The sequence below is a fragment of the Pezoporus occidentalis genome, unplaced genomic scaffold (assembly GCF_034315485.1).
Source record: "Pezoporus occidentalis ecotype Australia unplaced genomic scaffold, CSIRO_AGI_Poc_V1 ctg33, whole genome shotgun sequence".
NCBI lineage: Eukaryota > Metazoa > Chordata > Aves > Psittaciformes > Psittacidae > Pezoporus > Pezoporus occidentalis.
In genome coordinates, this window is record NW_026915268.1 from 7,009,201 (window position 1) to 7,034,694 (window position 25,494).

At 49.6% G+C, this 25,494-nt stretch overlaps 2 protein-coding genes and 1 pseudogene across 2 annotated transcripts; all 3 read right to left on the reverse strand.

The window, feature by feature from the left end:
* Positions 1-1,528: 1,528 nt before the first annotated feature.
* On the reverse strand, positions 1,529-5,463 carry LOC134169061 (protocadherin beta-4-like; annotated as a pseudogene).
* LOC134169057 (protocadherin beta-15-like) lies at positions 1,529-24,486 on the reverse strand. The gene is made up of 2 exons (XM_062629300.1): positions 21,979-24,486; positions 1,529-2,762 (listed from the first exon to the last, which is right to left on the reverse strand). Exon 1 carries the CDS (start codon positions 24,431-24,433, stop codon positions 22,001-22,003), a length of 2,433 nt encoding a protein of 810 aa, XP_062485284.1. The 5' UTR covers positions 24,434-24,486; the 3' UTR covers positions 1,529-2,762; positions 21,979-22,000.
* LOC134169062 (protocadherin beta-15-like) lies at positions 13,542-16,361 on the reverse strand. Its single transcript, XM_062629305.1, has one exon. It carries the CDS (start codon positions 16,309-16,311, stop codon positions 13,873-13,875), a length of 2,439 nt encoding a protein of 812 aa, XP_062485289.1. The 5' UTR covers positions 16,312-16,361; the 3' UTR covers positions 13,542-13,872.
* Positions 24,487-25,494: the final 1,008 nt, after the last annotated feature.

A 25,494-nucleotide genomic window follows, 5' to 3' on the forward strand; every position in this document is an offset into this window, starting at 1 on the left:
TGGACACAAAGGGACACATTCCACTAGAAAAGTTCCACAAAGCCCCATCCAACCTGACCATACATGGGACATCCATCACTTCTCTGGGTAACCTGTTCCAATGCCTTACCAATCCTACAAGGAAGAACATAATATCTAATGTAAAGCCATATCCACTTGTCCTATCACTACATGAACTTGTACAGGCCCTTTAGGAAGGCTGCTCTAAAGCCTCCTTGAGCCTTCTGTTGTCCAGGCTGGACAACTCCAGCTCTCTCAGGGTTTCCTCATAAGAGAATTGCTCCAGCCATCTAATCATCTTTGTGGCCCTTGTCTGGAGTCAATCCAACTCACTCCAACAGATCCATGTCCTACCTTGGAAGCACACATTGGGTCAAGTTAATTTTGCATCAAGCAAGACAACTTGTCACTTGGACATCGAGTCATTAACCACATCTTTGAGTGCAATTATCCTTCCAATTCCATATCCATTCCAAGTAGATACATCATATAAATACTTCTCCAATTTAAGAAGGGTGTTATGTGGGACAGTCAAGCCTTTGCCCAAGTCCAAGTAGATGACAGCATTCGGTCTTCCCTTATGGAGCAGTGTCATAACCCTATTGTGGAAGGCCATCAAATTGTTCAGGGATGCTAGTGAGGCCATGTCTGCAGGCACCAATCATATCCTTGACATCCCATGAGCCTTTGCATGCATTCCAGGGAGATCTGGTCCATGATCTTGCTGGGCAATGAGGTGACTTGTAGTTTCCTTGCTTTTTCCCTTTGTAAATATCGGGGTTATGTCTCCCATTTTTCTGTCACTGGGATCCTCTGACTGCCATGACTTCTGAAACAGGATGGATAATATATTTATTGCATCTCTTCAAGTCCCATGTATTTCTGCAGCTTTATGTTCCTTTAGTTGGTCTCAAACCTGATCATCTCTACAGTGGGTTGTCATCATTCTCCCAGTCCATTACTTGCCCTTCGTGGCTTGATCATTGATGCTAGAGCACTTGCCAGTGAAGGCTGAGACATTTCTGTAGAGAAGCCTCTCCCTGGTCACTGTTTTTGCTCACCAAATGCCCACCTCATGGAGTTCCCACAAACACCATAAACACTTCCAAAAGAACAGGGATGCCATCTTTGTGACATCCATCTTCTGAAACTCCACTTTCAGTGGCACACTTTGTTCTGGAAAGCCTCACAGTTGCCATCTGCAGAAGTCAGGAGAGTAGGGCAGGTCACTCTCCCCACCTCCCTGCTTTGCAGACGTCAAAGCAAACCCAGGGTCTCTGGGAAGGAGGGGGCCTGGTATTCTTGATCTGCATATAACAGCAACAGTACCGAGACGACCTGTAGAGGGATGCCAGCAATTCCCTGCTCATAACTTTCTGAAGGCTCTACTGGCAACATCTCCCAACTCAAGAATTGTACCCACTCAACCTTAACTTGGCCAAGGGACAACACGGAAAAAACACTCCTGGCCCTTTGGAAACTGTGACAGAACTTTCACAGGAAGGACAGCCCTACAGATGTGACTGGCTCCACACAAAGCATTGAAGTGTTCTCTTTATTTTGCTTTTACACACAAGGGTCTCCCATGTTACAACAGCTCAGCTTATAACTGCAGCACAACACAGCATGAGGGTTTCCCAATATCCCTTGTCATGCTGTTTTCTTTTAAATAATCTTTTCTAAATTACATGTGGGAGTGACATTCCTCCTTAAGAGGAAGAGGCGAGACAATCTTCAAATGTAGTCACAGAGCAGAGGGAGAAAAGATAGAAAGGACAATGCAAATGCTCTAAAACACAGAAAATCATAGCATAACAGCTTTCCACTCCCATCAAGAAACCTCTGAATCCAGGAACAACAATGACGATACCAAACTCAGAGTTCATTTTCAGATTTGATCTTGATGCTACCTTCAGAAAAAGTTCCTTAAAGCAACTTGTGAAGTTTTCTTACAATCTTCCTTAAGGAATGTTCTCATAACTCTGTATGGTTACAGTCTACTAGAAGGCAATTCCACTGTGCCAGAAGTCAAGCACGGGGGGCAGAAAATCAGCTTGACCAAACAGGGAAATCCTTGTGGAGTTCCAAAGGAAAAAGAAATTGTTCTGCTGCTCTCCGCTAGAGACTATGAGAGTTTTCTACTAAAAAACCCAAAATATCTTTCTTCATGCTGGGCTGGAATTTCAATGGCTGGATGGGAGCATCTGCCTACTTTGATGTGTAGCCCTTGTGCAGCATAAGCAGACACAGCTGTACGCACAGACACAGTGACCAGAAGGAAAAAAATAGAGAGCCCACCCATCTCAGAGACATGCAGAGAAGAAAGAGCCCTATGATCATACACTGTCACACAGTACTCACAATGTCCTTGCTTTCCTGACACACGCATTTGAGTGAAGTTGTGGTTTGTCTACCCCACCACGCCATTGTGTTACAGCACAAAGGAATTGGTCCAAAGTGTTGCCTGCCAGCAACTGAGACAAGAATTTGCCTGGGGTCCTGGCACTAATCCTAATCTGAAAGCAATTCAGACATGGCTGCACAGAGCAGAAACATGCGATTTCTTGAGAGACCTTTAGTTTCTTTTGTTGGATTTGTACTTTTTTTGTTTGCTTGGGGTTTTTGGGGAGGTGAAGTCAGTATTATTTGTCACATTGTCTTCATGGGAAGTCACTGATGTCAACTGTAAATACAGATTTACTCTGGAGGTCACATTGCCACATATCTTAGCATGGATCCCTTCCTGTCATGAAACACGAAACCTCTTTGCCAACACCATGCTAGTTAAAGGAAAGACTATTGAACTGCTCTGCAGAAAGCATCCCAGGGTTGTCTGGTGCCGCGTCCTCTGCAGTGAGAGTGCCACAGAGGAAACTTTGCTCATTGTTTGTAACCCCACCAGTGGCATGGAGCTGTGGTGGCAGGCTGGGGAGGATGGGCTTCAGGAACTTGAACTCACTGTTGCCAGAGCCCGTTGTGAGGCTGATCTCATAGCAATAGGCATGGGGCAGGGTCCCTGCAGCAGCCCCATCAGCCAGGCTGCTCTGCAAGTTGCTGGCACCATAAAGCACATGCCCATTCTTCAGTTCCTTTCTCTTGCACACCTTCTGAGTGATGAAGGCTGCTGTGGACACAAGGAAGAGGAGAGAGACAAAAACCAAAGAAATAATTAAATAGATTGTCAGGGAGCTGCCCTCATCCTCTGTGGTCAGGCTGCTGTGTGGTAGGCGCATGTCCGAGAAGTCACTGAGCAGGAGTGCACTCATTGCCGCAGTGGCTGACAGTGGTGGCTGCCCATTGTCTCTCACCAGTACGACGAGCTTCTGCTTCACAGCATCTCTCTCTGTCACCGATCTCCTCAGTCGCACCTCCCCACTTTGAGCACCCACCACAAACAGTCCAGGATCAGTAGCCCTCAGCAGGTGGTAGGAGAGCCACGAGTTCTGCCCCGAGTCAGCGTCAACAGCCACCACTTTGGTGATGAGGTAGCCTGCCTCAGCCGTAACAGGAACCAGCTCACTGGATGGAGAGCTGCTGTCCTGTAAGGGGTAAAGCACCAGTGGAGCATTGTCATTCTCGTCTACCACAACAAGGCAGATGGTGACATTGGTGCTGAGAGGTGGTGACCCTGCATCAGAGGCACTCACCATGACCTCAATCTGCCTCACCTGCTCATAGTCCAGGGGCCGCAGCACAAACACATCCCCATTCTCAGAGTTCACAGAGATGCAGGAGCAGGGAGGGTGCTGTGTAAGGTGGGCTGGGATCAGGGAATAGGTCACCTTGGCATTAGGCCCCATGTCGGCATCTACAGCACTGACGGTCCCAACGAGCACTGTGGGAACATTATTCTCACGCACATACATGGTGTACGATGTCTGGTTGAACACAGGTGCATTGTCATTCACATCAGAGATGTCCACTGTGAAGGTGTGGGTGGTTGTGAGAGAAGGTGACCCCGCGTCTGTTGCTGTGACTGTGAGGATGTATCGTGCCCTCTCCTCCCTGTCCAGTGCACTGACAGTCACAAGCTCAAAGTAATTCTTATAGGCTGGCCGCAGGGAGAATGACAGTTGGTCGTCAAGGGCACAGGAGATCTTCCCATTGACACCAGAATCATCATCTTTAACAGTAAAGAGGGCAACCACTGTCCCAGGCAATGCGTCCTCAGGGATGGGGCTGCTGAAGGAATTGACCACCAGCTCCGGTGCATTGTCATTCACATCCACCACTTCCACCAACACTCTGCAAATTCCGGAGAGGCCCCCACCATCTGTGGCCCGCACTCTAAACTCATAATTCTTTGCTGCCTCAAAGTCCAGAGACTTTGTGAGTTGAATTTCACCACTTATGCGGTCAACCACAAAAACTGAGTGGCTCTGGTCTCCTGCTTGGCTGATCTGATAAGAGATGTCCCCATTAACTCCTGCATCCAGATCAGTTGCCACTACTCTGAGAACCACAGAGCCCTGTGGGGCATTTTCCAAAACCTGTGCAATGAAAACCTTCCTGTGTGAATATGGGAGCGTTGTCATTTACGTCTAGAATGACAACATGGATTTGGGTGGTCCCAGTCCTAGGTGGAGAGCCCCCATCTATGGCAATGAGACTGAAATCCATCTCTGCCTTCTCCTCCCTGTCGAGTGGCTTTTCCAAAACAAGTTCAATGTATTTGGCATCCTCAGTTTGAGTTCCAAAATCAGTACTGAAGTATTCATTCTCAGGAGCAATGCTGTAAGCCTGGATGCTGTTGCTGCCAACATCCAGGTCCTGAGCCACCTCCAAAGGGAAACGAGAGCCAGGGTTGCTCGTTTCCACTATCTTAAGAGTGACCCGTTCCTCCGGGAAAACGGGCGCGTGGTCATTGATGTCCTCCACGCCCACCTCCACCCGAAAGAACTGCACGGGGTTTGCCAACAGGAGCTCGAAGGGCAGAGTGCAGGTAGCGGACTGGCCGCACAGCTCCTCGCGGTCCAGCCTCTCGGCCACGACGAGGCGGCCGGTGCCCGGCTCTAAGCGAAGGTGCTGCCGGCCGTCCTCCGAGAGCAGGCGGGCGCGGCGAGCCGAGAGCTGCGCCGGGGCCAGCCCCGCGTCCTCCGCTACGTTGGCTACCACGGATCCGCTCTCGCTCTCCTCGGCTACGGAGTAGCGGATGGGCTCGGCGCGAGCGTGCGGCAGGGAGAGGAAAGCACAGAGAGAGAGCACTTGCCTTGCGGTCGCCATGGCGGGGGGGCGGACAGCCTCCGTGTCGGGGATCACCCGTGCAGTCGTCTGCGGTAAGCGGTGCCCGGCAGCAGCTAGCCGGAACGGTGGGCGTGCGCCCTTCCTCTGTCCGAGTCCGGCTGGCGGCCCGGAGCGCTGCCGCCGTGTCTCGGCAGCGGGTGGTACGGGAACCTGATCGCTCCCGCTGCCCAGCTCGGCTCTGCCGGGCTGAGTTCTGCTCTGCTCTGCTGGGTTGGGGAGAGCCAGGGTGGGCTCTGCCACATCCTCTCACAGCTGCTCTCCGTCGCCTTGGCCGGCAGCACCACCCTGCGGCCCGAGACGGGACTGCGTCCGTCGGCGCCCGCTGTTCGCGGTGTCGGCTCTTCCCACACACGGACTCGTGCGCACACAGGCGGCTGCCCGTCTCTCACCTGCATTGGGGGCCCGCGGCGGGATGCGCGCACACCGTGTCGGGGACGGCAGAGCCGGTCAGAGGGGCCGAGAGCCCTGCGGGACAGCCGCTTATCCCTAGGGCTCTGGGCATCGCCGGCACCTGCCCCGCGGTTTCTCTCGCTGCCCAGAGCCCGCCGCTGGAGACGTCCCGTAGGCGAGCCGTGCAAAGCGTGGCCGCCCCAAAGGTGAGGTCGGACCCTCAGAAGCGGGACAGAGCTGTCGGGAGAGGGGAAAATCCGTCCAACGGGCCGATGCCGAAGGTGGTTGTGCTTGCAGAGGCACGGGAAGTGCCTGCCCCCAGAATAGTCTCTCTGACCGCTCCTGCCCGCCGCAATGCTTCTTAAAGGGCGTTGTTGCTTGTTAAAGGGCGCCTTCGAGTAGCCCTTGGGAATGCTGTTTTCTCACCAGTAGCAAGTGAGTGCTGCCTACAGGTTCCTCACTTAAAATGAGCAGAATTTCTTCCACCAAAGGAATTGTGCAACAGAACACAGCAGATGACAGCCAAGGTCAATACCTGAAAGGATCTTGTAGCAGTTTCAGGAGATATCGTCTCCCACGTCAGAAGTAATAGAACATGAGGAAATGGCTCCATTTTGTGTCAGGGAAGTTTAGCTTTGCATCAACCACCATCACTTGTCAGACATTGAGCCGTTAACCACAAATCTTTGAGTGCAATCATCCTTGCAATTCCTTATGCACCAAGTTGCCCATCCATCATATAAGTATCTCTCCAGTTTAGGCAGGATGTCATTTGGACAGTGTCAAATCTTTGCACAAGTCCAGGTAAGTGACTCTTCCCTTATCCAGCAGTGCCATAACCCCATTGTACAAGGCAGGAACATGAGGCCCTGGTGACAAATCTTATTTTACATGAGCTTTTCCATGCTTTCCAGGGAATATGCTCCATGATCTTTCTTTGCATCAAGGTGAGACTGATGAGCCTGTAGTTCTCTTTTTTCCATTTGTAAAAACTGGGGTTATATTTCTGATTTTTCCAGTCACTATGAACTTCACCCAACTGCAAGGAATTCTGAAACATGATGGATAGTGGCTTGGCCACATGCATCTCTTCAGGTCCCATGAATTACTGCATCTTCATGTTCCTTTAGATGGTCTCAAACCTGATCTTCTATAGCAGGTTGTTCATCATTATCGGAGTCCATGACTTGCCCTTAGTGATTTGGACATTGATTCTGGAGCACTTGCCAGTGAAGACTGAGACACTTCTGGAGAGAAGCCTCTCCCTGGTTGCTAATTTTGCTCACCAAAAGCCCACCTCCTGGAGCTCCACCAAACACTTTCAAAGCAACGGGGATGCCATCTTTGTGACATTCATCTTCTGAAACTACTACACCTTTAGTGTCACACTTTATGCTGGAGAGCCTCACATTTGCTATCTGCAGCTGGAGCTGTCAGAAGAGTTGGGAAGGCCACTCTCTTAATATTGATTCAGAGAAAACTCCAGGAACAAACTTGCCAGCAAAGTTTTCAAGCTGACAAGCAGGTATTCTTTATTGCAGCGCCGGGAGACACGGGGGATAGCTCCTCCTAACGTGTGTCTCACAATTGCCACACAAGCCGTCCTTTTATAGCCTCTGGGCATACATACATATTCATGAGGCTACGTATGGATTACATCATTTTCCAGAGAGTTCCCCGCATGCGTACAGAATTGTGGTGGTGGTCTCTGAGGGTCGGTTACTTCTTCCAACAATCTTCATCACTTCTGGCAGCCTTTGAAGCACGCGCAGTAGATGCTCATACCAGTTTAATTGGTTCATTAGCACCAGAGATAATAATCCTCCTATCCTCCTACTCATCAGTTAGTTTAACTGTAGCCCATCCTGGACACCTGCGGTTCCCAGATACTCCTTATCCCTGTGTCCTGTTCTTATCCCTGTGTCCTGTTCTTCTAGACTGTTTTTTCTTAAAACTATGTCACAACTATAACGATTTATCTTGTGAGAATTCTCAGTATGTTCTCTAGCTGCACTCTATATATTTTTTTTCTCTATGTATCACGCACCTCAGTAATTTTCCATTGCTACTGTTACAAAGCCTTCAAACTTAACATTACTTAAAATTAATTCTAAAGGTTTCTATATTCCATTTTGTGATTTTGTGCCCCCTTGTCTCAAATTCCCCCCTTTTTCTGTCCTTTTGCAAATTCTTTTGCAACATTTTGTATATTACCATTACCATCAAAATTCTTTCTGAAATAATTTCCCATTTCTACTTGGTGCTTAATTTCATTCCTTTTCCAATCGTAGACCATTTACAACACCAGAGGGAACACTGTATCACACCACAAGTAATCAATATTAAAATAATTAACATCAATATTCCTGCAACCAGTTGCCTCAATCAGGAGAGATTGGGTAACCATGAAGTTAACTTTTTCCATATTTCTTCAAAACCCTAGGAGGTGTCATCCATGGCCATTTCATGAAATATCTTCGTTTGTTTCCAAATTTCCTCCAGATCTGTTTCCATTCTGCCACTTTGGTCTATATAGGAACAACAGCTTTCATTGATTATGGAACAAACCCCTCCTTGTGATGACAATAACATGTCTAGAGCCATTCGGTTTTGTAAAACCACTTTAGAGAGGCTGGTTAAAATTGGGTATTACAGCAGCTAAGGTCCATGCCCCCTTCCAGTTGGGGTTTAGAGTCTTATAAGCATTTTCTCCACATAACCAATACCATCCTTTCCCTTTAGGAACGGGCCATCACTGAACTATGATACCATCTGTGTTAATATTATGATTGCAATTTGAATGGTGACCTACATCTGTGGCATTTAAGCAAGATTTCCTACCCTGGTTCCTGGTGTAATACATCTTTGTGCACAGGTGTAATATTTATTACCTGGATTAGGATTAACTATTCCAAATTTTAACCTTTCCTTCGAATACAGATTGCTAGTGTTCACCCACAAATTTGTCCATGAGACGGTGTTAGGAACTGGAACTCCAATTAATGGGAGATCCAGGCTTTCTCCTGATTTAGGCAACTGTGCACAAACCCAACAGTCACTACAATTAAAAACATTAGTAACATTCTTCATTAATTTCAGGTATATGTTCTGGTCCCAAGCTTGTGCGCCAGTTATCATATGAGTCCAAATTATGACCAATGCCATTTTATACATAAGGGTCCTGAAGGTTTGATCCGCCATGTCTTCTCTGACTCTGGTGCTTTCTTAATTCTTGAATAATGTATCCAAGCAGGTTGTTCCTTTATCTTCACTGCTGTAAAGGTGGTCAGTAATATCTGGTACAGTCCGCTCCACTTCTCTAGAGGATCTCCTGAAAAATTCTTAACATAAACCTAGTCTCCAGATCTGAAAGGGTGAATTGGATAATCCAGACCTCTTGCTCTTGTCCCTACTATTCTCTTATTTATCTCCTACAATTGTTTTCCCAGATTGATCAGAAACTGCTGGAGATAGTCTTCTCCCACTTCCTGAAGACTTTCGCCTTTAAACTGGGACTGATACAGTCTTCCATACAAAATCTCAAATGGACTGACCTCTTCTTTTGACTGAGGTTTAGTTTGAATTCTTAATAGAGCCAGTGTTAATGGCTGGTACCAGTATAAATTCATTTCCTGACATATTTTATTAATCTGTTGTTTAATCAGATGGCTCATCTTTTCTACTTGCGCACTGGCCTGAGGCCTACATGAAACATGTAGTTGCCAATCAATTTCTAATTTTTTGCTAATTTTTTATAACAATTTTGTACTAAAGTGTGAACCCCGGTTGGAAGATATTGCTGCTGGTACTCCAAAACGAGGTATTATTTCATTTAATAATGTTTTAATCACCTGTCTTGCATTATTTATCCTACAAGGGAATGCTTCTGGCCAGCCTGAAGAGGTATTCGTTAACACCAGCAAATATCGATAACCCCCTTTTCTTGGTAATTCAGAAAAATCTGTTTGGCACTGCTGCCCCGGATAACTTCCTCTCCCAGTTGTCCCAATTTGATTTCTGTTTTCAGTTTTAGGATTATTCTTAAGACATAACTGACATTGCTTTGTCACTAATTGAACTATGGTGTATAGATTCCTTCCTACAATTTGTTTGTCTAAATATTTATACAAAGAGTTGCTACCCCAATGAGTTTTATTATGTTCTTCCTGAACTAACTTCCAGAGTTGGTTATAGGGGATTACAATTCGCCCATAAGGTATTTGAGCCCAACCCTCTTTATTTTTCTGTCCCTTTAGATCCTCAATCAATTTTCTATCCTCTTCTGAATACCTAGGTTTAGATATTTCAATTGTTAGTTTGCCATCAGGGATTAAGGACATGATTTGAGATTGTTCGGCTGCTCGTTTGGCTTCAAAATCAGCCAAATTATTTCCAATTTCCTGATCAGAGTCACCTTGTTGATGTCCTTTACAGTACATAATAGCTACTTCAGGTAGCTGAACAGCTTCCAGTAATTGTAGAATTTCTGTAGCATGTTTAATCTGTTTCCCTTGTGTGTTCAAAAGTCCTCATTCTTTCCAGATAGCACCATGTGCATGTACCACACCAAATGCGTATTTAGAATCAGTCCAAATATTTATCCTTTTATCTTTAGCCAATTCCAGGTCTCTCGTTAATGCTATTATTTCTGCCTTCTGGGCAAAAGTGTTCCCAGGTAAAGGTTTAGCTTCTATTACCTGTGAAGTGGTGGTAATGGCATATCCTGCCTTTCGTTTACCATTTTTCATGAAGCTACTACCATCAGTAAACCAAGAATCAGCATCTTCCAGAGGTTTTTCTTTCAAGTCTGGTCGGCTCGAATATAGTCTCTATGGTGGTCAAGCAGTCGTGTGTTAGTGGTTCTGTCGATTGTTCCTGCAAAAAGGATGCTGGATTCACAACGTTAGTGAGCACAATTTCTATATCATCCTGTTCTACAATGGTGGCCTGGTATTTAAAAAAAACATGAAGGAGATAACCAGTGGGCTCTTTTCTGTTCCAGGACTGCTGATACCACATGGGACACTAGCACAGTAATCTTTTGTCCCAAGGTGAATTTGTGAGCCTCTTCAAGATTCATGACGACTGCTGCCACAGCCCTTAGGCATCCAGGCCATCCTTTGCTCGTTTCATCCAGCTGTTTTGAAAAATACACCACTGCCTTTCTGTACAGTCCTAGTTTCTGAGCAAGGACCCCCAAGGCTATTCCTTGTTTTTCATGGGGACATCTGGGAAGTGCCAGAGCTGGAGCTCTCATTAACTCTAAAGTTCTAAAAGCCTCCTCTGCTTTATCAGTCCAGTCCAAAGAGGGAGGGTTTTCCCTTCAACAGTTCATATACTGGTCCTACCAGAACACCATAATCATGGATCCAAAGTCTGCACCATCCAGTCATTCCCAGGAATGTCCAGAGCTCCTTGACGGTCGACGGTCATGGAGTCTGGCAAATGGCTTCTTTTCTGGCAGTCCCAAGTTCTCTCTGTCCTCCTGTTATTTCATATCCTAGGTAGGAAACTCAGGTTTGGATTAGTTGGGCCTTTTGTCTGGTTACCCAATAACCAGTCCCAGAAAATTCAATAATCCCACCATTCACTGGACACATTCTTCCTGTTTCTGTAGCAATTAACGGGTCATCCACATACTGTAACAGAGTCCCTGTCTGAGCAGGTGGCTTTCATGATTCTAATTCTCGTGCTGATTTTCCAAAAACTGCTGGACTGTTTTTAAATCCCTGTGGTAATACTGTCAAAGTTAAGTTTTTCTTCCTGTGTCAGGATTTTCCCATTCGAAAGCAAATAATTTTGGCTTTCTTTGGGCAATGGTAAGCAAAAGAAATGGTATGACATCTGGAGGCAAGGTCTGTCATTGCAGGTAGCTTATAGAGCTGTGGTTCATATATGAATGAAGACCCAAGAGGCCAAAACTCGATCAGTTGAAACTGGCCAATGTTGTGTTAGGTGACAAAAATGGCTTTTTAAGTATGTTCATAGCAAGAGGAGTTTGAAAGAAATAGAGTGGTACTTGTGGAAGATGGTCCCTCCCTGAGTAACAGGGACTAAGGAGTAGAGAAGACTGTGCTTTTCTTGCCTCAAGTTTTAAATTGTTAGCCCCCTGGGCTGCCCAGTCCCCTGTCACGGAGGACAGTCCCCTGATCGTCCTGACTGGAAACTAGCCAATGTTCTTCCAGTCTGCAAGAAGGTCATGAGGAAATCTTTCCTCATGAAAGCAACTACAGACCAGTTGGTCTCACCTCAGCGCCTGGACAAAATATGGAGGTCTAAGGTCACCTGCCTCATTGATGAAGAGAAGGGGGTGGATGTAGCTTCTCTGGATTTTAGTCTAAATTGGGAAGCGGAGGTTGGAGGGCAGCCCTACAGAAAGGAAACTGCTGGGGTTGCTCCTGTGCACCACGAGCCAGTAGTGTGCCCTTCCAGCCAAGGTGACAAACCACATCCAATGGACAAACACAAGACGTAATTATCAGCATTGATGTGGCCTCACCTTGAGTACTGTGTGCTGTGCTGAGTGCTCCAATTGAAGAAGCATGCGAGGGTCAGCTTCCTAAGGAGGGGAAGTGGAGAGGGAGGCACTGAGCTCTTTTCCCTCATATCCAGTTATAGGATGTGTGGGAGCAGTTCAAAGCCACACCTGTGGAGGACTGGACTTGACATTATGAGCATTTCTTTCCTGAAAGAGTGGTCAAACACTGGAAGAGGCTTCCTAGAGAGGGGGTCAATGGCCCAAGCCTGTCAGTGTTTAACAGGCATTTGTACACTGCCCTTAAAACATTTTTTTGATCAGCCCTGAAGTGGTCAGGTAGCAGGAGCAGAAGATCATTCAAAATGAAGTACTTTGTCCTGGGTTCAGCAGTAGCAGTCAGTGTTCTCAATAGCTGGTGCAGTGCTTTGTTCCTGACTTTCAGCCTAGGAAGAATGCTGATAACACCAATGTTTTTAATTGTTGCTAAGTAATGTTTACTCCAACCAAGGACTTTCTCAGTCTCATGCTCTGCTAGGGAGGAGGGGAAGCCAGGAGGAAGCAGAGACAGGACACCTGACCCAAACTGAGCCTCTAGCCAAAGGGGTATTCCATACCACAGCGCACATCATGCCCAGTAAAATAAACTGAGCAGAGTTAACCAAAAGGCCCAGATCGCTGCTTGGGTTGGGCTGAGTATCAGTTGGCAGGTGGTGAGCAATTCTATTCTCTCCCCTTGTTATTTTGCTTATTATTATTATTGGTGGTAGCAGTAGTATTTTTGTGTTATACCTTAGTTATTGGACTGTTCTTACCTCAACCTGTGGGAGCTGCATTCTTTTAATTCTCCTTCGTATCCCTCCAGGAGTGGAGGGAGAAAGAAAGGGGGGATTGAGCTAGCTTGCAGCTGCATGGTTCTGAGTGGCCAGCTGGGCTTAAACCATGACATGCTTCTAGTGTATCCTAGTCTAGTCTTGCCTGGTCTAGTCTAGTACATTACATTTTATCCCAATACCATTTGTGCTGCTGCATTCCCCGGGCAATCTCAAGGAGACAGCCCACCCAACCACCCCCTTATGGGCCAATGGAAGACCTCAAGTGTTTTGCTGCTCTTCCTTAAGGAAAAGACTGCTGCACTCAAAAGGTCAAAACAACTTTCTGCTTCACTGGAATTATGTGCAATGGCTGGATGTGCGCAACTACCTGCTGTGATGTGTAGCCCTTGTGCAGCCTAAGCAGACACACAACCACTGTATGGACAGTGCCCAGAAGGAAAGACACCCAGCATTTCCATTTGAGACAGAGAAATTTAGAACCCAGAGGAGAAAGAGCCATGTACTCACATCACATCGTCACACAGTGCTCAAAACATCCTTGCTTTCCTGACCCACAAGGAGGGCTATGTGCATTTCAGCATGGTTGTAGTTTGCGTTACAGCACAGAGGAATTTTCCATGGTCTTGCCTGCCAGCAACTGAGATGAAATCATAGCTGGGGTCATGGAACTAAAAACATCCTCAAAGCATTTCAGAATTGGATTTTCACCTCTATAACAAAGGTGAAACGTGCCGTTTCCTAAATGAGGCAGTCTTAATTTCTTTTGTTGGGTTTTATTCTGTAGGAGAAGTCAATATTTTTCCTCACTTTGCAGGAAGTCATTGATGCCAACTGTAAATACAGATTTACTCTGGAAGTCACATTGCCACATGTCCTAGCAGGGATCCATACTGTCATTAGATGTGAAGCATCTGTGCCAACACCATGCTAGTTAAAAGAAAGACTATTGAACTGTTCTGCAGAAAGCATCCCAGGGTTGTCTGGTTCCATGTCCCCTGAAGTATCAGGGCCACAGGGGAAATCTAGTTCACTGTTGGTACCCCCACCTGTGGCATGAAGCTGTGGTGGCAGGCTGGGGAGGATGGGCTTCAGGAACTTGAACTCGCTGTTGCCAGAGCCCGTGGTGAGGCTGATCTCATAGCAATAGGCATGGGGCAGGGTCCCTGCAGCAGCCCCATCAGCCAGGTTGGTCTGCAAGTTGCTAGCACCATAAAGCACATGCCCATTCTTCAGTTCCTTTCTCTTGCACACCTTGCAAATGACAAAGGCTGCTGTGGACATGAGGAAGAGGAGTGAGATGAAGACCAAGGAAATGATTAAATACATCGTCAGGGAGCTGCCCTCATCCTCTGTGGCCAGGCTGCTGTGTGGCAGGCGCATGTCCGAGAAGTCACTGAGCAGGAGTGCACTCATTGCTGCAGTGGCTGACAGTGGTGGCTGCCCATTGTCTCGCACCAGTACGACGAGCTTCTGCTTCACAGCATCTCTCTCTGTCACTGATCTCCTCAGTCGCACCTCCCCACTTTGAGCACCCACCACAAACAGTCCAGGATCAGTAGCCCTCAGCAGGTGGTAGGAGAGCCACGAGTTCTGCCCTGAATCAGCATCAACGGCCACCACTTTGGTGATGAGGTAGCCTGCCTCAGCCATAACAGGAACCAGCTCACTGGATGGAGAGCTGCTGTCCTGTGAGGGATATAGCACCAGTGGGGCATTGTCATTCTCGTCTACCACAACAAGGAAGATGGTGACATTGGCGCTGAGACGTGGTGACCCAGCATCAGAGGCACTCACCATGACCTCGATCTGCCTCACCTGCTCATAGTCCAGGGGCCGCAGCACAAACACATCCCCATTCTCAGAGTTCACAGAGATGCAGGAGCAGGAAGGCTGCTGTGTAAGGTGGGCTGGGATCAGGGAATAGGTCACCTTGGCATTAGGCCCCATGTCAGCATCTACAGCACCAACAGTCCCAACAAGCACTGTGGGAACATTGTTCTCACGTACATACATGGTGTACGATGTCTGGTTGAACACAGGTGCATTGTCATTCACATCAGAGATGTCCACTGTGAAGGTGTGGGTGATTGTGAGAGGAGGTGACCCCGCGTCTGCTGCTGTGACAGTGAGGATGTATCGTGCCGTCTCCTCCCTGTCCAGTGCACTGACAGTCACAAGCTCAAAGTAATTCTTATAGGCTGGCCGCAGGGAGAATGACTGCTGGTCCTCAAGGCCACACGAGATCTTCCCATTGGAACCAGAATCCCGGTCCCTGACAGTAAACAGGGCAACGACTGTCCCAGGCAATGCATCCTCAGGGATTGGGCTGCTGAAGGAACTGACCACGAGTTCCGGTGCATTGTCATTCACATCCACCACCTCCACCAACACTCTGCAAATTCCTGAGAGGCCCCCACCATCTGTGGCCTGAACACTAAGCTCATGATTCTCTGCTGTCTCAAAGTCCAAAGGTTTTGTGAGTTTGATTTCACCACTCACGGGGTCTATCGTGAATGCTGAGTAGCTCTGGTCTCCTGCTTGGCTGATCTGATAAGATATGTCCCCATTAATTCCTGCATCACGATCGGTTGCAATGACTCTGAGAACCACAGAGCCTTCTGGGGCATTTTCCAAAACCTGCCCAACATAAAGTTCCTGTGAGAAGATGGGAGCATTGTCATTTACATCTAGAATGACAACGTGGATTTGGGTGGTTCCACTCCTGGGTGGAGAGCCCCCATCTACTGCAATGAGACTGAAATCCACCTCTGCCTGCTCCTCTCTGTCGAGTGGCTTTCCCAAAACAAGTTCCAGATACTTCTTGCCCTTAATCTGACTCCCATAGTCAACACTAAAGTACTCGTCGGGAGAGATGCTATAAGCCTGGATGCTGTTGCTGCCAACATCCAGGTCCCGAGCCGCCTGCAGAGGGAAACGAGAGCCAGGGTCGCTCCTTTCCAGTATTTTAAGAGTGACCCGTTCCTCTGGGAAAACGGGTGCGTGGTCATTGATGTCCTCCACGCCCACCTCCACCCGAAAGAACTGCACGGGGTTTGCCAACAGGAGCTCGAAGGGCAGAGTGCAGGTAGCGGACTGGCCGCACAGCTCCTCGCGGTCCAGCCTCTCGGCCACGACGAGGCGGCCGGTGCCCGGCTCTAAGCGAAGGTGCTGCCGGCCGTCCTCCGAGAGCAGGCGGGCGCGGCGAGCCGAGAGCTGCGCCGGGGCCAGCCCCGCGTCCTCCGCCACGTTGGCTACCACGGAGCCGCTCTCGCTCTCCTCGGCTACGGAGTAGCGGATGGGCTCGGCGCGAGCGTGCGGCAGGGAGAGGAAAGCACAGAGAGAGAGCACTTGCCTTGCGGTCGCCATGGCGGGGGGGCGGACAGCGTCTGTATCGGGGATGGCTCGCGCAGTCCTCCACGGTAATCGGCGCCCGGCAGCAGTGTGCCCGAAAGGCGGGCGTGCGCCCTTTTCTCTGTCCGAGTCCGGCTTGCGGCCCGGAGCGCTGCCGCCGTGTCCCGGCAGTGGTTGTTGATACGGGCTTCTGGTCGCGTCCGCTGCCTAGCTCGGCTCTGCCGGGCTGGTCTGGGCTCTGCTGGTCTGGGCTCTGCTCTGCTGGGCTGGGCAGAGCCAGTGTGGGCTCTGGCGACCCCCCTTCGCAGCTGCTCTCCGTCGCCTTGGCCGGCAGCACCACCCTGCGGCCCGAGACGGGACTGCGCCCGTCTCCGCCCGCTGCCCGCGCTGTCGGCTCGCACCGGCACACGGACCCGTGCGCACACAAGCAGCTACTGGGCTATCACCCATTTTGCGGCGCCGCGGCAGGATGCGCGCACACCACGTCGGGGATGGCAGAGCCGGTCAGGAGGGCCGAGAGCCCCAGGGGGTCGCCGCTGCATCCCGAGCGCCGGGCATCGCCGGCACCTGCTCTGCGGCTTCTCTCGCTGCCCAGAGCCCGCCGTTGGCGACGTCCCGGAGGCTAGCCGTGCACAGCGTGGTCTCCCTAAAGGCGAGGTCGGACACGCAGAAGCGGGGCAGAATCCATCCAAAGAGCCGATGCCGAGGTTGGTTGTGCTTGGAAAGGCACGGAAAGTGCCTGCCCCCTGGGTAGTCTCTCTGACCGCTCCTGCCCACCACAATGCTTCTTAAAGAATGAGCCCTTTAAGGGCGCCTCCGAAGAGCCCGAGAGGAAAGCAGTGTATGAAAGTTCTCAAGTGCTGGAAAGAGACTTTCGTCCTCTCACTCTGTAACAGCCGTGATAATACCTCAAGCAGTGCATCAGACACCTGGCCCATCCAGCTGGAACGACCCGAGAAGCAGCAGTTTTACAGCAGGAGGTGCTGATTCCTTGTGATCTCCGGAGGAGAGACACACCGACTTTCTCAAATGTCTTTCACAACTCTTTGTTACAGCTGTCACTATCGGAGGAGATTAGCATCCAGAATCCTATATCCCCTTAGATATGGAGAACCCTGAGCAGAGTAGCTTCACACAGGACTCCAGACACGCACTGCTTGCCAGATAGACCACACTCAGGGAAAAGAGTACCCCCTTACAGCTTTTCAAGCCAGTTTAGTTTCCTGCCAGATGGCAGTTTGTATTCATTTCCACTGTCCCAGGTAAAGAAGTTCCTATGGCGACTGATTGCTCGCTGGTGGCTTTCTCATCAGTAGCGAGTGCTGCCTGAAGGTTCCTCTCTTACAATGACTTGTTTCTTCTTCCACCAAAGATTTGTGCAACAGAACACAGCAGATGACAGCCAAGGCCCGTGCCTGAAAGGAGATTTTAATGAGGGTGCGGTCAGTCTCTTGCAAGCAAATGACAGAACGTGACAGCCTCAATTTGTGCCAGAAAGGTCTAGATTGGACGTTAGGAGACAACTAAAAGGGTTGTCAAATGTTGGCACAGGCTTCCTAAGAAAGTGGTGGAGTCACAGTCCCTGAACATATCACTTTCGGACATGGTTTTGTGATCCACTTGGCAGTGTTAAGTAACCGTTGGACTCAATGGTCTCAAGGATCTATTCCATCAGATTCTTTTTGTGCTCAGGTTGACTGGATAGCAGAGTCTTTGCTCAGCGCATCTTTATACCAGGGCCTTGTAGAAGGCATAGCTGTAGTCCTCTGCATTTCTTAGAATGAAGAAATCTCTGAATGGTTTGGCTTCAAAGGGACCTTAAAGCTCATCTTGTTCCAACCCTCTGCCATGGCCAGGAACACATTCTGCTTGTGGTTGCTCAAAGCCACATCCAACCAGGCAATGGGTGTGACATCAAACCACTTGCTCCAGTCCATCACCAGCCTCACAGGGAAGAACTTCTTCCTAAAATCTAATTACCCTTTTTCAGTTTTAAGCCATTACCAGTTGTCCTATCACTAGATGCTCTTGTATTCCTCCTTTTGGAAATCAGCCTAAAGCCACCTTGAACCCTCACTTCTCCAGGCTGAACAACCCCAGCTCTCTCACGGTTTTCTCATAGAAAGTGCTCCACTCATCTGATCATCGTGACACTCTTGTTGACTCACTCCAGCAGAACTATGTCATTCATATGTAGTCAGCCTAAGATCTGGAAGCATGCCTTGCTAGGTCACACTTAGCTTTGCGTCAAGCAACACAACTTGTCACTTGGACATCAAGCCATTAACCACAAATCTTTGAGTGCAATCATTCTTCCAATTCCATATCCATTCTAAGTAAATCCATCATATAGATATTTCTCCAGTTTGAGAAGGATGTAATGTGGGACAGAGTCAAGTCTGCCCAAGTCCAAGTAGATGACAGCATTCAGTCTTCCCTTATGGACCAATGCCATAACCCCATTGTAGAAAGCCATCAAATTGTTCAGGGATGTTAGTGAGGCCATGTTGGCAGGCACCAATCACATCCATGAGCCTTTGCATGCATTCCAGGGAGATCTGGTCCATGATCTTGCTGAACAGACTGATCAGCCTGTAGTTACCTGGTTCTCTTTGTAAATATGGGGGTATGTTTCCCATTCTGTCATTGGGATCTGATTCTGGCGGACATGACTTCTGAAACATGATAATATCTTGGCCACTTGCATCTCTTCAGGTCCTGTGTATTCCTGCATCCTGTTCTTTATATTGCCTCAAACATTATCGTTTCTACAGTGTTATTCTCCCAGTCCATGACTTGCCCTCTGTGGCTTGGGTGATGAGGCTAGAGCACTTGTCAGTAAAGACTGAGACATTTGCGGAAAGCCTCTCCCTGACTGCTGTTTTTTCTCACCAAGTGTTCACCTCGGTGCTGCCCAAAACACTTCCAAAAGAACAGGGATGCCATCTTTGTGACATCCATCTTCTGAAACTCCTACAACTTCAGTGTCACAAACACTTTGTTCTGAAAAGGCTTACACTTGCCATCTGCAGCTGGAGCTGTCAGGGCAAGTCATTCTTGCTACCTTCCTGCTTTGCAGACACCAAGGCACACCCAGAGTCTCTAGGAAGGCAGAGGACAGGTCACCTCAATCTGCATAAAACTGCAACAGTACCAAGGAGACCCGTAGAGGTCTGCCAGCAATTCCCTGGTTGCTACAACTTTCCTCTACAACTTTCCTGAAGGTTCTGCCAGCAACATCTCCCAGCTCAAGAACTGTACCAACTCAACCTTACCTCAGACAAGGGACGTGTGAAATACTCCTGGGTCTTTGGAATCTAGAAGAAAGCTTTTCCAGAAAGAACAGCTCTACAATGACTGATCACTCCACACAAAGCACTTGGATGTTATTTTGCTTTTACACATAAGAGTCTCTCACATTACAAAAGCACAGTTTATAACTGCAGTACAACACACCGTGAGGGCTTCCAAATATTCCATGCCATGCTGCCTTCATTCAAACAGTCCGCTACTATACACAGATGAGAGAATTCTTAAAAGGAAGATACAATACTCAAAGAGAAGAAAAGGCAATGAGAATGCAATTGTCTAATAAAAAGCGCAGAAAATCATAATAGTACATCTTTCCACCCCCGCCTGCATTCAGAAACAACAATAACAAGGCCAAATCCAAAGTCCCTTTTCTGATTTCATCTCAATTCCACCTTCAGAAAAAGTCCCTTAAATCAGCTTGTGGAGTTTCCCTACAATCTAACCCAGGGCAAGGAACATGTTCTCACAACTGATTATAGTCTATAAACAGGCAATTCCATGTGCCAAAAGTCAAGCTTTTGGGTTGGAAGACCAGCTCAGCTGAACAGGAAACTGTGAAGCTCCAGAGGAAAAATAAATGGTATGGCATCTGGAAGCAAGGTCTGGCATTGCAGGTAGCTTACAGAGCTGTCATTCATATACACATGGAGAAGACAGGAGAGGCCAAAACTGCATCACAGTTGAAACTGGCCATTGTTTTAGGTGAGAATGGCATTTTTTAGTACATTTACAACAAGTGAAGGTCAAAAGAAAACATTAGGCTGGTACTTGTGGAAGGTGATCCCTCCCTGAGTTAACAGGGACTAAGAAGAAGCCATTCAGTGCTTGTCTCAAGTTTAAATTTAATCATTAGCCCCCAGGGCTGCCCAGACCCCTGAGATTTTTGACTAGCAGCTAGCCAATGTCATTCCCGTCTTCAAGAGGGGCATGAGGCAACTACACAGGCAACTACAGACCCGTTGGTCTCACCAACAGGTGAGAAAACAGCTCCTGGAAAACATACGGAGAAGATTATACCGGGTACTAAGGTCACCTGCCTCATTGATGAAGAGAAGGGGGTGGATGTAGTTTTTATGGATTTTAGTCAAAGTTGGGCAAGCAGAGGCTGGAGGGCAGCCCTGCAGAAAGGCAGCTGGTAGAGGTACTGATGGGCTGCAGTCTCAGTAGGAGCCAGCAGTGTGCTCTGGCAGCCAAAATGACAAACTTAATCCTGTTGGCATCAAAACCAGCACAATGTCACTCACAAGACTTGATTATCCCCCTGCATTCAGCATTGGTGTGGCCTCACCTTGAGTACTGGGTGCTCTGCTGGGTGCCACAATTTAAACAGCATGTCAGCGTCCTAAAGAAGGGTGGTAGAGAGGGAGGCAATGAACTCTTCTCCCTTATATTCAGTAATAGTGGGTAAGGTTTAAAGCCACACCAGTGGAGGAATATACTTGATATTAGAAGCATTTCTTTCCTGAAAGAGTGGCCAAACACTGGAACAGGCTTCCTAGAGAAGTGATTGATGACCGAAGCCTGTCAGTGTTTAACAGGCATTGTACAATGTCCTTAGAAATATGCTTTAACTTCTGTAAGCTCTGGTGAGGCAGCTGGACCAGGTGACCACTGTAGGTGCCTTCAAAATGAAATATTTGTAGTTGAGTCTAGTCCATTACAATTTATCAAAATACCATTTGTGCTGCTGTATGCTCCAATCCCAAGGAGACAACCTATCCCATCACTCCTTATGGGCAAATGAAAGATCTCGTTATCCCTTGACAATGAGAATGCTGTACTCAAAAGGTCAAAACAACTTTCTCCTTCGCTGGAATGGTGTGCAAAGGCTGGATATGCGCAACTGCCTGATTTGATTTCTAGCCCTTGAGCAGTGCAGCCAGGCACTCAACTGAGATACTGACAAAGTGACCAGCAGAAAAAATACACAGAGCCCACCCAGCTCAGACAGAGACAAGCAGAACCCAGATGAGAAGGGGCCCCATACACCACATTGTTACATGGTACAACATACTTGCTTTCATGACTCGTGCATTTCAGTGAGGTTGTAGTCTGCCCGACTGTGTCATTGCATTACAGCACAAAGAAATTAGTCCATAGTCTTGCCTGCCAGCAACCGAGACAAAAAATTAACTAAGCTCCTGGAACAAATCTCAATCTCAAAACATTAAAGCAATAGCTGTAACAGAGCTAGAACATTCTATTGCCTGAGTGAGGGAGCTTTAGTTTGTTAGGTTTTGTTGTAGAAGAAGTAACTATTTTTTCTCACATGTTCTTTTGAGAGAAATCAATAATTGCAAATGCAGATTAACTCTGGAGGCACCATTGCCACATGTCTGAGCTGGAATCCTTTCCTGTCAGACACTAAACCTCTGTCTCTACCAACACCATGCTAGTTAAAGGAAAGACTATTGAATTGCTCCGCAGAGAGTGGAGGGTTGTCTGGTGCCACGTCCTCTGCAGTGAGATTGCCACAGGGGAAATCTAGTTCACTGTTGGTACCCCCACCTGTGGCATGAAGCTGTGGTGGCAGGCTGGGGAGGATGGGCTTCAGGAACTTGAACTCGCTGTTGCCAGAGCCCGTTGTGAGGCTGATCTCATAGCAATAGGCATGGGGCAGGGTCCCTGCAGCAGCTGCATCAGCCAGGCTGCTCTGTAAGTTGCTGGCACCATAAAGCACATGCCCATCCTTCAGTTCCTTTCTCTTGCACACCTTGTGAACGACGAAGGCTGCTGTGGACACGAGGAAGAGAAGTGAGATGAAGACCAAGGAAATGATTAAATACATCGTCAGAGAGCTGCCCTCATCCTCTGTGGCCAGGCTGCTGTGTGGTAGGCGCATGTCCGAGAAGTCACTGAGCAGAAGTACGCTCAGTGCCGCAGTGGCTGACAGTGGTGGCTGACCGTTGTCTCGCACCAGTATGACGAGCTTCTGCTTCACAGCATCTCTCTCTGTCACTGATCTCCTCAGTCGCACCTCTCCATTCTGGGCACCCACCGCAAACAGTCCAGGATCAGTAGCCCTCAGCAGGTGGTAGGAGAGCCACGAGTTCTGCCCTGAGTCAGCATCAACAGCCACCACTTTGGTGATGAGGTAGCCTGCCTCAGCTGAAATGGGCACCAGCTCACTGCATGCAGGGCTGCTCTCCTGTGAGGGGTACAGCACCAGTGGAGCATTGTCATTTTCATCCACCACAGAAATGTAGACAGTGACACTGGCACTGAGGGGAGGTGACCCTGCATCAGAGGCACTCACCAAAACCTCGATCTGCCTCACCTGCTCATAGTCCAGGGGCCGCAGCACAAACACATCCCCATTCTCAGAGTTCACAGAGATGCAGGAGCAAGGAGGGTGCTCTGTAAGGTGAGGTGGGACAAGGGAATAGGTCACCTTGGCATTAGGCCCCATGTCGGCATCTGTGGCAATGACGGCTCCAACGAGCACTGTGGGAACATTATTCTCACGTACATACATGGTGTATGATGTCTGGTTGAACACAGGTGCATTGTCATTCATATCAGAGATGTCCACTGTGAAGGTGTGGGTGGTTGTGAGAGGAGGTGACCCCGCGTCTGCTGCTGTGACTGTGAGGATGTACCGTGCCGTCTCCTCCCTGTCCAGTGCGCTGACAGTCACCAACTCAAAGTAATTCTTATAGGCTGGCCGCAGGGAGAATGACAGTTGGTCCTCAAGGGCACAGGAGATCTTCCCATTGACACCAGAATCTCGGTCCCTGACAGTAAAGAGGGCGACCACTGTCCCAGGCAAGGCGTCCTCAGGGATGGGGCTGCTGAAGGAATTGACCACAACCTCTGGTGCATTGTCATTCACATCCACCACCTCCACCACCACTTTGCAGATTGCAGAGAGGCCTCCACCATCTGTGGCCTGAACACTAAGCTCATGATTCTCTGCTGTCTCAAAGTCCAGAGACTTTGTGAGTTTAATTTCACCACTCATGGGGTCAATCTCGAATGCTGAGTGGCTCTGGCCTCCTGCTTGGCTAATCTGGTAGGAGATGTCCCCATTAACTCCTGCATCACGATCGGTTGCCACTACTCTCAGAACCACAGAGCCCTGTGGGGCATTTTCCAAAATCTGTGCAATGAAAACCTTCTGTGTGAATACGGGAGCGTTGTCATTTACATCTAGAATGACAACGTGGATTTGGGTGGTTCCACTCCTGGGTGGAGAGCCCCCATCTACTGCAATGAGACTAAAGTCCATCTCTCCCTGATCCTCCCTGTCGAGTGGCTTTTCCAAAACCAGTTCAATATATTTATCATCAGACTGAGTCCCATAGTCAACACTAAAGTACTCGTCAGGAGAGATGCTATAAGCTTGGATGCTGTTGCTGCCAACATCCAGGTCCCGAGCCCCCTGCAGAGGAAAACGAGAGCCAGGGTTGCTCGTTTCCAGTATCTTAAGAGTGACCCGTTCCTCCGGGAAAACGGGCGCGTGGTCATTGATGTCCTCCACGCCCACCTCCACCCGAAAGAACTGCACGGGGTTTGCCAACAGGAGCTCGAAGGGCAGAGTGCAGGTAGCGGACTGGCCGCACAGCTCCTCGCGGTCCAGCCTCTCGGCCACGACGAGGCGGCCGGTGCCCGGCTCTAAGCGAAGGTGCTGCCGGCCGTCCTCCGAGAGCAGGCGGGCGCGGCGAGCCGAGAGCTGCGCCGGGGCCAGCCCCGCGTCCTCCGCTACGTTGGCTACCACGGAGCCGCTCTCGCTCTCCTCGGCTACGGAGTAGCGGATGGGCTCGGCGCGAGCGTGCAGCAGGGAGAGGAAAGCACAGAGAGAGAGCACTTGCCTTGCGGTCGCCATGGCGGGGGGGCGGACAGCCTCCGTGTCGGGGATTGCCCGCGCAGTCCTCTGCGGCAAGCCTGCGGTAAGACGTCTGCCCTGCAGCTGCTCGCCGGAACGGCGGACGTGCACCCTTTCTCTGCCCGAGTCCGGCTTGCGGCCCGGAGCGCTGCCGCCTTGTCGCTGCAGCGGGTAGTATGGGCTTCTGGTCGCGTCCGCTGCCCGGCTCGGCTCTGCCGAGCTGTGTTCAGCTCGACTGCGTCGGGCTGGGCAAAGCCAGTGTGGGCTCAGCCACCTCCCCTCCCAGCCGTTGTGCATCGCCTTGGCCGGCAGCACCACCCTGCGGCCCGAGACGGCACTGCGCCAGCTGCCCTCCATTTTCTCCTCTGCTAGCCCCGGCGCGCCGATCGGTGCTCACAGGAGCGTCTGCGGGCGCTCGTCCACGTTAGGGCCCCACGTTAGGGCCCCGCAGCAGGACCCGCGCACACCGCGCAGAGAGCCCCTCGAGGCCGCCGCTGCATCCCGAGAGCCCCGGCATCGCCAGCCGCTGCCTCGCGGCTTTCCCCGCTGCCCAGAGCCCGCCGCTCTGGAGATAGCAGAGTCGAGACGTGCATAGCCTGGCCGCCTCAAAGCCGAGGTCGGGCAAGGGGAAGAGCGATGACACTGGTTCTTATTGTGTCCTCCTCGGCAGCCTGGACAGCTTCTGCCCCTCAGAAGGAGACAGCTTGAAGGACGTGTCGGAAAAGGTGTCAATAAACGTTATGCCGATTGCGGTGGTGGCGGAGCGCGGCATTTGTCCCTGTTCTCATACCAGCACGGCCAGCCACTGCCGGTTCGCGTCCCTCTCCGACACGGCCCGCACCGTGCGCACCTCGCCCATGTGCAGCCCAACGCGGAACAGCGGCAACGCCGTCGGCCTGGCCAGCTCGTACGACAGCCACGCGTTCTGCCCCGCTTCCGCGTCCATCTCCATCACCTTGGCCACCAGGTAGCCCACCCGCGTCCTGCTGAGGTTTGAGTGCAGCGCGACTGGAACATTGGTGTTCTCATCCCACACTTGAATGAACGATCCATGTGCGTGG

Coding starts and splice junctions, on each gene's coding strand:
- LOC134169057 (XM_062629300.1), bottom strand. CDS start 24,433: ATGGCGACCGCAAGGCAAGTGCTCTCTCTCTGTGCTTTCCTCTCCCTG.
- LOC134169062 (XM_062629305.1), bottom strand. CDS start 16,311: ATGGCGACCGCAAGGCAAGTGCTCTCTCTCTGTGCTTTCCTCTCCCTG.